At 44.0% G+C, this 13,627-nt stretch overlaps 1 protein-coding gene across 1 annotated transcript in view; it reads right to left on the minus strand.

Annotated features, from left to right (window-relative positions):
- LOC140740440 (oxidative stress-induced growth inhibitor 1-like) overlaps positions 1–13,627 on the minus strand; it is a 36,880-nt gene that overhangs the window by 13,442 nt on the left and 9,811 nt on the right. Inside the window, exons 3-5 of the mRNA XM_073069573.1 lie at positions 11,725–11,832; positions 8,086–8,222; positions 2,776–2,967 (exon numbers count right to left, since the gene is read on the minus strand). Coding sequence (XP_072925674.1) covers positions 2,776–2,967; positions 8,086–8,222; positions 11,725–11,773 — 378 coding nt within the window. The 5' untranslated portion in view covers positions 11,774–11,832. The remainder of the gene's footprint in view (positions 1–2,775; positions 2,968–8,085; positions 8,223–11,724; positions 11,833–13,627) is intronic.

A 13,627-nucleotide genomic window follows, 5' to 3' on the forward strand; every position in this document is an offset into this window, starting at 1 on the left:
TATATACCCAATGGATATTTACAGTCCTGTGCTCTATATACCCAATGGATATTTACAGTCCAGTGCTCTATATACCCAATGGATATTTACAGTCCAGTGCTCTATATACCCAATGGATATTTACAGTCCAGTGCTCTATATACCCAATGGATATTTACAGCCCAGTGCTCTATATATCCAATGGATATTTACAGTCCAGTGCTCTATATACCCAATGGATATTTACAGTCCAGTGCTCTATATACCCAATGGATATTTACAGTCCAGTGCTCTATATATCCAATGGATATTTACAGTCCAGTGCTCTATATACCCAATGGATATTTACAGTCCAGTGCTCTATATACCCAATGGATATATACAGTCCAGTGCTCTATATACCCAATGGATATTTACAGTCCAGTGCTCTATATATCCAATGGATATTTACAGTCCAGTGCTCTATATACCCAATGGATATTTACAGTCCAGTGCTCTATATACCCAATGGATATTTACAGTCCAGTGCTCTATATACCCAATGGATATATACAGTCCAGTGCTCTATATACTCAGTGGATATTTATAGTCCAGTGCTCTATATACCCAATGGATATTTACAGCCCAGTGCTCTATATACCCAATGGATATTTACAGTCCAGTGCTCTATATACCCAATGGATATTTACAGTCCAGTGCTCTATATACCCAATGGATATATACAGTCCAGTGCTCTATATACTCAGTGGATATTTATAGTCCAGTGCTCTATATACCCAATGGATATATACAGTCCAGTGCTCTATATACTCAGTGGATATTTACAGCCCAGTGCTCTATATACCCAATGGATATTTACAGTCCAGTGCGCTATATACCCAATGGATATTTACAGTCCAGTGCTCTATATACCCAATGGATATTTACAGTCCAGTGCTCTATATACCCAATGGATATATAGAGTCCAGTGCTCTATATACCCAATGGATATATACAGTCCAGTGCTCTATATACCCAATGGATATTTACAGTCCAGTGCTCTATATATCCAATGGATATTTACAGTCCAGTGCTCTATATACCCAATGGATATTTACAGTCCAGTGCTCTATATACCCAATGGATATTTACAGTCCAGTGCTCTATATACCCAATGGATATTTACAGTCCAGTGCTCTATATACCCAATGGATATTTACAGCCCAGTGTTCTATATACCCAATGGATATTTACAGTCCAGTGCTCTATATACCCAATGGATATTTACAGTCCAGTGCTCTATATACCCAATGGATATATACAGTCCAGTGCTCTATATACTCAGTGGATATTTATAGTCCAGTGCGCTATATACTCAGTGGATATTTATAGTCCAGTGCTCTATATACCCAATGGATATTTACAGCCCAGTGCTCTATATACCCAATGGATATTTACAGTCCAGTGCTCTATATACCCAATGGATATTTACAGTCCAGTGCTCTATATACCCAATGGATATTTACAGTCCAGTGCTCTATATACCCAATGGATATTTACAGTCCAGTGCTCTATATACCCAATGGATATTTACAGTCCAGTGCTCTATATACTCAGTGGATATTTATAGTCCAGTGCTCTATATACCCAATGGATATTTACAGTCCAGTGCTCTATATACCCAATGGATATTTACAGTCCAGTGCTCTATATACCCAATGGATATTTACAGTCCAGTGCTCTATATACCCAATGGATATTTACAGTCCAGTGCTCTATATACCCAATGGATATTTACAGTCCAGTGCTCTATATACTCAGTGGATATTTACAGTCCAGTGCGCTATATACCCAATGGATATTTACAGTCCAGTGCTCTATATACCCAATGGATATTTACAGTCCAGTGCTCTATATACCCAATGGATATTTACAGTCCAGTGCTCTATATACCCAATGGATATTTACAGCCCAGTGCTCTATATACCCAATGGATATTTACAGTCCAGTGCTCTATATACCCAATGGATATTTACAGTCCAGTGCTCTATATACCCAATGGATATTTACAGTCCAGTGCTCTATATACCCAATGGATATTTACAGTCCAGTGCTCTATATACCCAATGGATATTTACAGTCCAGTGCTCTATATACCCAATGGATATATACAGTCCAGTGCTCTATATACTCAATGGATATATATAGTCAATGGATTTGGAGCGTAGAAGGTTGAGGGGGGACTTGATAGAGGTATTTAAAATTTTGAGGGGGATAGATCGAGTTGATGTGGATAGGCTTTTTCCATTGAGAGTAGGGGAGATTCAAACAAGAGGACATGAGTTGAGAGTTAGGGGGCAAAAGTTTAAGGGTAACACGAGGGGGAATTTCTTTACTCAGAGAGTGGTAGCTGTGTGGAATGAGCTTCCAGTAGAAGTGGTAGAGGCAGGTTCGGTATTGTCATTTAAAGTAAAATTGGATAGGTATATGGACAGGAAAGGAACGGAGGGTTTTGGGCTGAGTGTGGGCCAGTGGGACTATGTGAGAGTAAGTGTTCGGCACGGACTAGAAGGGCCAAGATGGCCTGTTTCCGTGCTGTAATTGTTATATGGTTATATATGATATATATAGTCCAGAGCTCTATATACTCAATGCATATATATAGTCCAGTGCAATATATACTCAATGGATATATATATAGTCCAGTGCTATATAAACTCAATGGATGATGGGAGGTAAAATTGACACCAGGAGCCAGGAGCACCAAGTAAAGGCAGCAAAATAATCTGGAGCTTTGGGAAATGTTTCCATACTTACATGCCAAGCTCCACCAGGAGGTCCCTTTCCCAGGACGAGGTGAGGAATGTATTGGTTTGGCTCAAGTCTCCAGCTCAGCACAGAATCTAAGGATACACCCAAATCAGCATCAGGTCGCAGGATGGAATCAAACAGAACGGCAACTGGACTGTGGGAACGGCCCTCCAATCCCTCAGACAGGAACTCCAGGTTCTGGGAACAGCAGGGTAGATAAAAAAGAATATGACAATACTGATGAAGAGGTGTGTAATGGTGAGGTGCTGAACAACACGTCCCACATGTAGTGCTGAAGATGATTATTTCCCTAGTTCCAAGCAAAAGAAGTATTTTCATCCTAACTTCTCATCTTCAGCTTTCTGGGTGTAAGCATCACCGATAATTTGTCCAGGTCCAAGCAGGTGTTCATCATGAGCAAAGGAGCACACCAACACCTCGACCTCCCCATGAGGATAAACAGCTTCCCCAGTCACCCTCACAATTTGTACAACAGAAAGCATCCTATTTAGATGCATCATAGCTTTGTATGGAAACTTCTCTGCCCACGATTCCAAGAAATAGCGGAGAGATGTGATCACAGTCCAGCTTATCATGAAAACTGGCCTTCCTCCACTGCCTCTGTCTACATTCATGACTACCAGCCAACATAATCAAAACCCCCATCCCATCCCAGTCATTATATCTTCTCCCTCCTCCCACTAGGTAAAAGATCCAAAAACTTGAGAACTCATACTATTAGTCTGAAAGAAGGCTTCGGTCCCACTGTTATAGGACTTTTGAACCGGCCAATTATACAATAATTATGTCTTATTATGTCCAAATATTTCAAGAGTCATGAAGTTATGCTTCAGCTTTATAAAATTCTGGTTAGGGGGCATCTGGAATACTGCATTCTGTTCTGGTTGTCTCATTCTAGGGTGTGGAGGCTTTGGAAAGTCATAAAATCATACAGCACTACAGCACAGAAACAGTCCCTTTGGCCCATCTAATCCATGCTGAACTGTTCCATTGACCCATACTAGACTACAACCTTCAACACCCTTCCCATCCGTGTACTTAAATGTTGAAATCAAACCTATATTCTTTACTTCCACTGGCAGCTCATTCCATACACTTACTACCCTCAGATTCCCCTTAGGTATTTCACCTTTCACCTTTAACCTATGAACTCTCACCAGAAAACAGTGCTTGCCCCTACCTAGACGCCTCAAGGTGCAGAAAAGGTTTACTAGGATACTGCCTGGATTAGAGGGTATGTGCTGTAAGGAGAATCTGGACATTCTTGGATTGGTTATTCTGGAGTGGTGGAGACTGATAGAAGTTTAAAACTTTATGAGAGACTTTCATGTATCTTCCAGGATTGAGACGTCCAATACTAGAGGGCATGCATTTAAAGTCAGAGGGTCTAGGTTCAAAGGAGATGTACCTGGCAGGACTTTATTTCACATAAAATGATGGATGCCTGAAATCTGTTACCAGTGGTGGTGCTGGAGACAGATACTATAGGGCCATTTAACAGGCTCCTTGATAGACACATGAATGTTCAGTGAATGGACCATGTGTGGGATGAAGGGATTTGGTGTCATTAACTTAATGAGTTTGTCACAAGTTTGTGGGCCAAAGGATCTGTTTGTGTGCTGTACTGTTCTATGTCCCAGGCTGAGTGTTCCACGTGTGGGGCACTGCCAACTGGAACCATTAGGATATGAAGGGGAGAAATGGGAGGCTGGAAAGCTGAAATCCCAAGTGGATCCAGGTATATTGGTGAGATGTGTTTGGGATACAGAAGTCCCATGGGACAGTGACCAGACGATGTGTGGGGTGATACAGAAGTGTAATGGTCAGCATAACGGTATTCCAGATTTAATTCCCACCACTATCTGTAAGCAGTTTCTACACTCGTTGTGTGACTGTGCATTTTCTCCAGGTATTCCAGCCCCAGCGACTGGGATTTAATTCCCACCACTATCTGTAAGCAGTTTCTACACTCGTTGTGTGACTGTGCATTTTCTCCAGGTATTCCAGCCCGAGTGACTGGGATTTAATTCCCACCACTATCTGTAAGCAGTTTCTACACTCGTTGTGTGACTGTGCATTTTCTCCAGGTATTCCAGCCCCAGTGACTGGGATTTAATTCCCACCACTATCTGTAAGCAGTTTCTACACTCGTTGTGTGACTGTGCATTTTCTCCAGGTATTCCAGTTTTCTTGCACAAACAGGTTAATTGGACAATGTGTACAATTGGGTGCTACGGCCGGAAGGGCTGTTACCATGCTGTATCTCTAAATAAAGTTTAAATCTGAATTTGGATTCTATCCTCTGTTAGAACAGTTACATTTTTAATGTAATAAATCTGAAAGTAAAAACAGCACCATGCAAATGTGTCCACTGAACTGCCAGATTGGTGTCGGAGCAATGCTCTCTTTTCCCAGTGCCAATCTATGCATGACACCAGTGTCAAGTGTTGATATTTAAGAGGAAGCTGATGTTGCTCTTAGGTAAAATAGTACCTTTACTGTGGCAAGGTCATTAAAAACACAACACAGGGGCATTATCAAACAAAAACTATCTTCTTTTAACAGGGTCTTCATAACCAGTCCTTATGGAGAGTTCAGAAGTGGAGAGAATGAATAGATTAGGACTTTCTGGGTGTCAAGATCTCTGAGGATCTAACCTGGCCCCAACATATCAATGTAGTCATAAAGAAGGCAAGACAGTGGCTATACATTATCAGGAGTTTGAAGAGATTTGACATGTCAACAAATACACTCAAAAACTTCTGTAGTTGTACCACGGAAAGCATTCTGACAGGTTGCATCACTGTCTGGTATGGAGGGGCTATTGCACAGGACTGAAAGAAGCTGCAGAAGGTTGTATATCTAGTCAGCTCCATCTTGGGCACTAGCCTACAAAGTACCCAGGACATCTTCAGGGAGCAGTGTCTCAGAAAGGCAGCGTCCATTATTAAAGACCCCTAGCACCAGGGCACACCCTTTTCTCACTGTTACCATCAGGTAGGAGATACAGAAGCCTGAAGGCACACACTCAGCGATTCAGAAACAGCTTCTTCCCCTCTGCCATTCGGTTCCTGAATGGACATTGAAGCTTTGGACAATACCTTACATTTTTAAAAAATATACAGTATTTCTGTCTTTGTATGTTTTTAAAAAATTATTCAATATATGTACATATACTGTATTTGATTTACTTGTTTATTTATTATTTTTTTAATTTTTTTTATTATTATTATTGATTTTTTTCCTGCTAGATTATGTATTGCATTGAACTGTTGCTAAGTTAACAAATTTCATGTCACTTGCCAGTGATAATAAATCTGATTCTGATTATGGATGACAGAAGGGTTGATTATGAAAGCTCGACATGGATTAACTTTGAGAGTCATTGAGTCATACAGGAGCGAAACAGTCCCTTTGATCCATCATATCCATGCTAGCTCTGTACAAATCTGATTTCTGTGCATTAGGACTACATCCTCTCTGCCTTGCCTATTTAAGTATGCGTTTACATAGTGATTGTATCAGATTCCACCATTCTACATATCAAAGTGGTGAGATGTAATAAAATGCATCATCCCTTCCTCTCACCTTAAACTTACGCTTTCTTGTTTTCAATGCCACTAATACAATATGTCTTAAATAGGAAAGTAGGGAAGAGAGATGAGGCTTTGGAAGATAATTCCAGGGAGTTGAAAGAATCATGACTAATGGCAGGGTGATTGAATCTGGAGATTTCCTTGTGGCCAGACACGTACGGAGATGCAGGGCAGGTGACCATGGAAGAATGTGTAATCAGGCAGTGAAGGGGAATCAGCAAGAACAGAGATGACATGTGAATGGGCAACGAGTGGGAAAGACGTGGCCCATCTCACAGTGACTTGGAGTGAGCAGGGCTTAACAGAACAAAGGTATGGATGATGGTTTTCAGGAATGGAGATGACTCAGTGAAGGTGGAAATAGATGGCTTTTGTGATGGTGTGGAAGCAAGGCCTAAAACTTGCTCAGAAATGTTAAAAGGGTTGTGAGCGGGGAGGAGGTGGGACTTTGTAACCAGGAACAGTTTGTGATGAAGTCCTGTTTCATCACTCTTGGATTTTGGACAGTTTGTGAATTTACAGGCAGGGGAGGAATGAAGAAGCAGGGCAGTTCAGTCACCAAACTAGTCAACAGTGGCCAGGACTAACAGTCCAGAGACATGCATTCAAATCACGATGGGGCATCCGTGAAGTTCGGAAAACTCACTTTAGTTATGATGGTCACAAAATCTACCATCTCATTCACTGATGCCCTTCCGTGATCGGTCTCTGCTTTGGACTATTCAGGACCCACACGGCCTCACAAGCTGCTTGTTTACGGAAGGATCAGTTCCGGCCTTTCCGCTGGCTTGTTGTCACTCGCACTGAGATGGAGTGAGAAACTCATCTTGCAAACTGTTTTCACAGATCAATACAGTATGAGGTGGAATGAGACTTAGTGCCTCGGCCTGTCTCACCCACACACCCGGAGTGAGGCGGGTGACAGGCAGTTCTGGAGATGGTCAGAGAACAGGTTTCTCTATTGCCCCGTCTCTGCCAGCCTCCACTGTCTCTTCAGACTGTGAACAACCTGGGAGGGAGAGCAGGTGGGCCTGTACTGAGCAAGGCCTCTGAAATAGCTTAAGCAGAGGGCGGATATCCTCTGCCTGGGAAGGTGATCATGGAAACAAGTCCAACGGGTTCTTGACATTGAAGAAATATGGTTTGAAAAATTAAAAATAAGTGTGATTGCTTTTTCACAGAACTAGAACATGATGGTGCAGGAATGAACTCAGAAACGTACTAGGCAGTGACACAACAGGCAGAGCCGGACACAGGTTCAATCCCGACCTTCAGTGCTCTCTGTGTGGAGTTCGCATGCTCTCTCTGAAACTGAATGCGTTCCCGTTGGGTGCTTGGGTTTATACCCATATCCTAAAAAACAGCTGATTGATTGATAGGCCGCTGAAAATTACCCCTGGTGTGTGAGTGCGGGGTTGAATCCATGGGGGAGTTGATGGTGACTGTGGAGATTAAAAATGCAGTATTAATGTCATTTTAGTGTAAATGGGTAGCAGATGGTTAGCATGGATTCAGTGGGCTGAAGGGCTTTTATCCATGCTATACCTCTCTCTATGACACATGGCTTTTATAAGTCTGTTTAACTGTGCTGGAAACATTCATGATTCTTTAAGCATACTGTATGGTTCAAAAGCTGAAAGGGGAAAAAGATCAAATGCAGCAAAGTTCCTTGTCCTCAAACCTAGTCACTTTACAATACCTGATCGACGATGGATCTCCCCAGATTTGCCTCCAATTTCCGTTGAAGAATTGGATTAGGATGGACTGAAGATTCCTTAAAGTAAGGCCGATATCCAGACAGGAAATAGGACAGGCAAATGGCAGAGGGCCCATTCCCTGTTGAAAGACACAAAACCCTGTCAGAGGCTGTGAAGATCCTCAGCTGCTAGTGAAATAAAACAGTCAGTGAGGCTCTGCTCAGAGACAGAGGGGCTCATAGTGGCATGGGATGAGGAATGAGATCGTCAGGATGGAGCAGTCAACATCCTCTCCAGAAATCACTGTAAACCCCACCCTAACATCCACTGGGGTGACTGCAGAAAGCAATGTTTCCATCCCGCCCCTCTACAACTACGTCCTCATCCCTCCATTCCCTTCTCTCTACTCCCTCTACAATTCCATCTCTCTCTGCTTCACTCCCCTCAATCACCCTGACTCCCACCGTTCGCATCTCCATTCCACGCCTTTTCCATTAGTCACCCTTTCCCCAGCCCTCCTCACACATACCACCCCCTCTCAGCTCTCCTTTCTTCCCATCTCCCCCTCCTCATCATAGCCTGAACAGCGCCTTCCTGCTCTTGTCAACACCCAGCAGTTACTACCACTCCCCAGTGAGAACATTCATCAGTAAACTGGTTTATTCATTTGCGAATGCATTGAGGTAGAGCAAGAGGAAGCAGTTACAGAGTGCTGAATAGAATGTTCCAGAGAAAGTGCGGTGCAGGCGGGAGATAAGGTGCAAGGCCATGTCGAAGTCGATGGTAAGGTCAAGATCACTCAATAATCATAAAAGAGCTGTCCTTCAGCCTGTTGGAACGTGCTTTCAGACGTGTGTCATCTGCCCAATGGGAGAGCGAGATGCGAGTGTCCGGAGCGGGTGGGGTCTTTGCTTTAGCTCCATAGAGGGAAGGCTGGTTTCTATGAAGTGCTGAGCTAACACTGCAGTTCTCCGCAGTTACTTGCGGTCTAGACCAGAGCAGTTGTCATGCTCCCCATGGAGATCAATAAAAGTTAAAGGGACGTATACATTTCTTTAGTCTCCTGAGGAATCAATGGATGTGACTTTCCTATAAATACAATGAAAGACTTAATTTTGGTTTGCATTATTCCTGCTTGTTACCACTGATTAATTGATAACCCAATTCATATTTCTCCACAATTCAAGCTTCTATTTATATTGTGTGGAATCTTTAATCATCCAGATATTTTGTCAAGCTCTTGGTCCCTGACTTATCACCTAGGTTATGAATACCTGATTTATTTTCATGCCTACATAGGAGTGAGCTCTCATAATATTATTAAATTCAAAAATCCCTTGTGGGTGCATATATTCATCCCTTCAAATGGCCAAAATAGTTTGTTCTCCTTCCCAACTTTGACTAATTGTACAGCATAAACAAAATGCTGGAGGAACTCAGCAGGTCAGGTGGTATCAGTGGAGGACAATGGGGTGCCTCTGTAGATGTTGCCTGACTTGCTGAGTTTCTCCAGCATTTTGACATATTTTAGATGTCATTCATTGCAATACCATGGAGGCACAGTGCCTGATCAAGTGATTTTTATCTATTTTCTGACTTGACAAAAACAACATAAGAACGGGACCTGCTTGTTACCCACACACGGGCCATACATCTACCAGTCCAAAGAGACAAATATTCCTTTAGCCTCAGCCAAACACCTCAACAGGTCATTAATTAAGGTTAAAGTTCATGAGAGAATCACAGGTTGAAGGGTAGAGAGCCCAGGGTCAAGGCTGTCATGGGGCAGTAGGTATTGAAACTGAAGCTGAGAGATTTAAGCTGCAGGGCTTTCTGCCTAGGGTGTGCAGTACTCAGAAACAGCTTTAGGCAGTAATAGAGGGGGGTCATGGTGGGGAGGGCAGTAATTGCTGATGAGATTGCACTCTCCCAGTTGAGGGTACTGGCTGGGAACAGGCAGTGGCACCTTGGCCAGACACAGCTCACTTCATATGCTGAGTATTGTAGCTCAGCTCCTGCCTTTGACCAGTTCCTTCAGGTGAATGCTTAGTCATAGAATGAATCGCGGGAAACAGGCCTTTCGGCCCACCAAGTCCATGCTTACTCATAGTGAATCAGACAGAAGCAGGCCTCTTGGCCCACCAGGCCCATACTTACAGTGAATCAGCTGGAAACAGCCCTCTCGGCCCACCAAGTCCATGCTTACTCACAGAGTGAATCAGACAGAAACAGGCCTCTCGGCCCACCAAGTCCATGCTTACTCACAGAGTGAATCAGACAGAAACAGGCCTCTCGGCCCACTGAGTCCATACTTACTCACAGAGTGAATCAGCTGGAAACAGGCCTTTCGGCCCACCAGGCCCATGCTTACTCACAGAGTGAATCAGACAGAAACAGGCCTCTCGGCCCACTGAGTCCATGCTTACTCACATGAATTAGCTGGGAACAGGCCTTTCGGCCCACCAAGTCCATGCTTACTCACAGAGTGGATCAGACTGAAACAGGCAGTTTAACACACCAGGTCCATACTGACAATCAACTACACATTTACATGAATCCTACATTAATCTGATTTTCTCAGTTGCAACCTCAGCCCCAGATTCCTTTATTCACCAACACAGTGGGGATGATTTACAGTGCATAATTAACCATCTGACCTACACGTCTTTGGGATGTGGGAGGGAATTAGAGTATCTAGGCGAAACCCTGCAGATTCTGGGGGGGCGCATAGACAACTTTTGAGGTTGCAATCGAACCTGGGTCTCTGGTAGTTTGAGGGTTTGAGGTGGGAATCGAACCTGGGTCTCTGGTAGTTAAAGGGTTTGAGGTGGGAATCGAACCTGGGTCTCTGGTAGTTTGAGGGTTTGAGGTGGGAATCGAAACTGGGTCTCTGGTACTTTGAGGGTTTGAGGTGGGAATCGAACCGGGGTCTCTGGTAATTTGAGGGTTTGAGGTGGGAATTGAACCTGGGTCTCTGGTAGTTTGAGGGTTGGAGGTGGGAATCGAACCTGGGTCTCTGGTAGTTTGAGGGTTTGAGGTGGGAATCGAACCCGAGTCTCTGGTAGTTTGAGGGTTGGAGGTGGGAATCGAACCTGGGTCTCTGGTAGTTTGAGGGTTTGAGGTGGGAATCGAACCCGAGTCTCTGGTACTTGGAGTGTTTGAGGTGGGAATTGAACCTAGGTCTCAGGTACTTTGAGGGTTTGAAGTGGGAAACGAACCTGGGTCTCTGGTAGTTTGAGGGTTTGAGGTGGGAATCGAACCTGGGTCTCTGGTAGTTTGAGTGTTTGAGGTGGGAATCGAACCTGGGTCTCTGGTAGTTTGAGGGTTTGATCAGGCAGGTCATTGGATCTGGTGCACACTCTGACATAATCCACCTACCTTCACACTGACAAACATCGCAGTGAGCCTGAGGGCCAGAAAATATAACAACCACCTTATGACATCAGAAGGAGAAGGCAGAATGTTTGACGATATAAAAAGCAAAAATGTTTAACTGAGTTCTACCTAAGTAGAGAGGGATGATGGTAAGAGGATTTTGGACACTCTGACTCCCTCTCAGAAGTAAGTATTACAGAGACTATGCACTCCAGCATATTGGGGTTACTAGATGTTGGTGTGATTGGTCGGAGATGCTGTCTTACCGATTACAACCACAGGAAGGGGACTGAGTCTTTGTGCAGCCTGGTCCATCGCTCATGGAAACACACCCAGATAGCTTGTCTCCTCCAAAAGATTCCTCAGCTCTCAATCTGCCAAAAAAGAACAGGAACGGTTAATGACATCTAATGTGCTGCCTTTCTGACCAAGTCCCTGCTACGATCATACAAAAACCTGCCATTTGGCCAAATATGCCCACGCTGACTGGTGGGCACCCCTCTTTGAGGCCTGGGGACTTAGCCATGTCAGACTGGGTGACTCACGCAGACACCTCCTCAATACTGTCAAACAGATGTGTTTTACACAGAGAGCACCAGGTACCTGGAATGGACTAACAGGCTGTCATGGGAGGTGGTGGAGATAGATATGAGAGCAATGTTTAAGAGCATGGAGACAGGCATATCCAGAGGCAAGGAGTGGAGGGATATGCGTGACATGCAGACAGAAGGAACCTCTTCAGCACAGACATCGCAGGCCAAAAGGCACATTACCATACTGTTCCATGTCCTATTATAGTCACCTGAAAATCAGTGGGACAATGTTACTGTAAAGGGCAAAGTAATGATGTTCTGAATTGTGTGCAGGAGAACCCTTTGTATATCTAGGTCCTTGGGAAGGAGATAGTGTGGAATCTGCTTCTCGGAAATGAGCCAAGGGCTGTGTATGAGCAGGGAGCCCCTGGAGAACACCAGTCATTGAACCAAGAAGTTCAGGTTCATAACCATGTTCATGTGGGCTAACTTCAGAGGGGTGAGCAGGGACCTGCCAGGGGTGGTGGAATCAAATATTGGCAGGTAAATTATCACAGATCAACCTAAAGCACGCATGGTCCCAGCAGCAGAAGTTAGAAAACCAAAAGTGGACTCCTGAGATGATGAAGGAGAGAAATGAAAAAAGGCAGAGGTGGAGGAGAGGTTTTGTGAGAGAGAGGAGAGAGAGAGAGAGAAGAGAGAAAGGAAAAAGGAAGGAGAAACAGAGAGCATGGGATGACAGGGAGAGGACAGTGGAGCAAAAGGAATGAGAGAAGGGGAAGAATGTAAGAGAGAGGAAAACAGAGAGGGCAGACAGTCAAGGAGAGGACAAGAGAGCAGAAGACAGAGAAAATGGCAGGCAGGGAGAATGAAAGGAAAACAGAGAGGGAAAGAGAGAAAGAGGGAGAGGCAGAAATGGAGGGAGGAGGAGGGAGGGATTAGAGAGGGGAGGAAGAGAGTGATGAATGCCAGTGAGAGGCAGGCTGACGATAGTACACTAATGTATGAACAAGGAAGCATCACTACACAGAGACCATGTTTTTAGAACAGTACAAGCCCTTCAGCTCATGATATTACACCGACCTTAACCTAAGCTCAAATCAATTTATGAGGGGTGATTGATAAGTTCGTGGCCTAAGGTAGAAGGAGATGAGTTATACAGCTCTCGTTACATGCACGTGCAGTCAGTGATTATGCAGAAAGTTTGAAGTTAATAACTCATCTCCTTCTATTTTAGGCCACAAACTTATCAATCACCCCTGATGAGTTAACTTCGAACTTCCTGCATTTTTGTCGTACAACCATTCTCAGTCATGCTCTGACGTTTCTGTCTATTAGTATCATAATTTGACCTCCCCAAATTAAGCACTGCCCCATAGTGTCTGCTCCTATCCCTTTCCAAGTCTAGGCTAAAGATGAGGGGTTATGGTCACTCTCTCTGAAATGCTCACTCAGCAAGCGATGTGACAGCTGACCTGGTTTCTTGCCTAGTACCAGAGAAAAGAGTGGCTTTAGAAGTGATAGATAGCAGTGATGTAAACAGAGCAGCAGGAGAGAGAGGAGGCAGGGCTCAGCACGGAGAGGAGATGATTGGAGTGCACAAGTGGAAACAATAGATGTGTTATTTTCACTGATC

Source organism: Hemitrygon akajei, chromosome 17 (assembly GCF_048418815.1).
Source record: "Hemitrygon akajei chromosome 17, sHemAka1.3, whole genome shotgun sequence".
NCBI lineage: Eukaryota > Metazoa > Chordata > Chondrichthyes > Myliobatiformes > Dasyatidae > Hemitrygon > Hemitrygon akajei.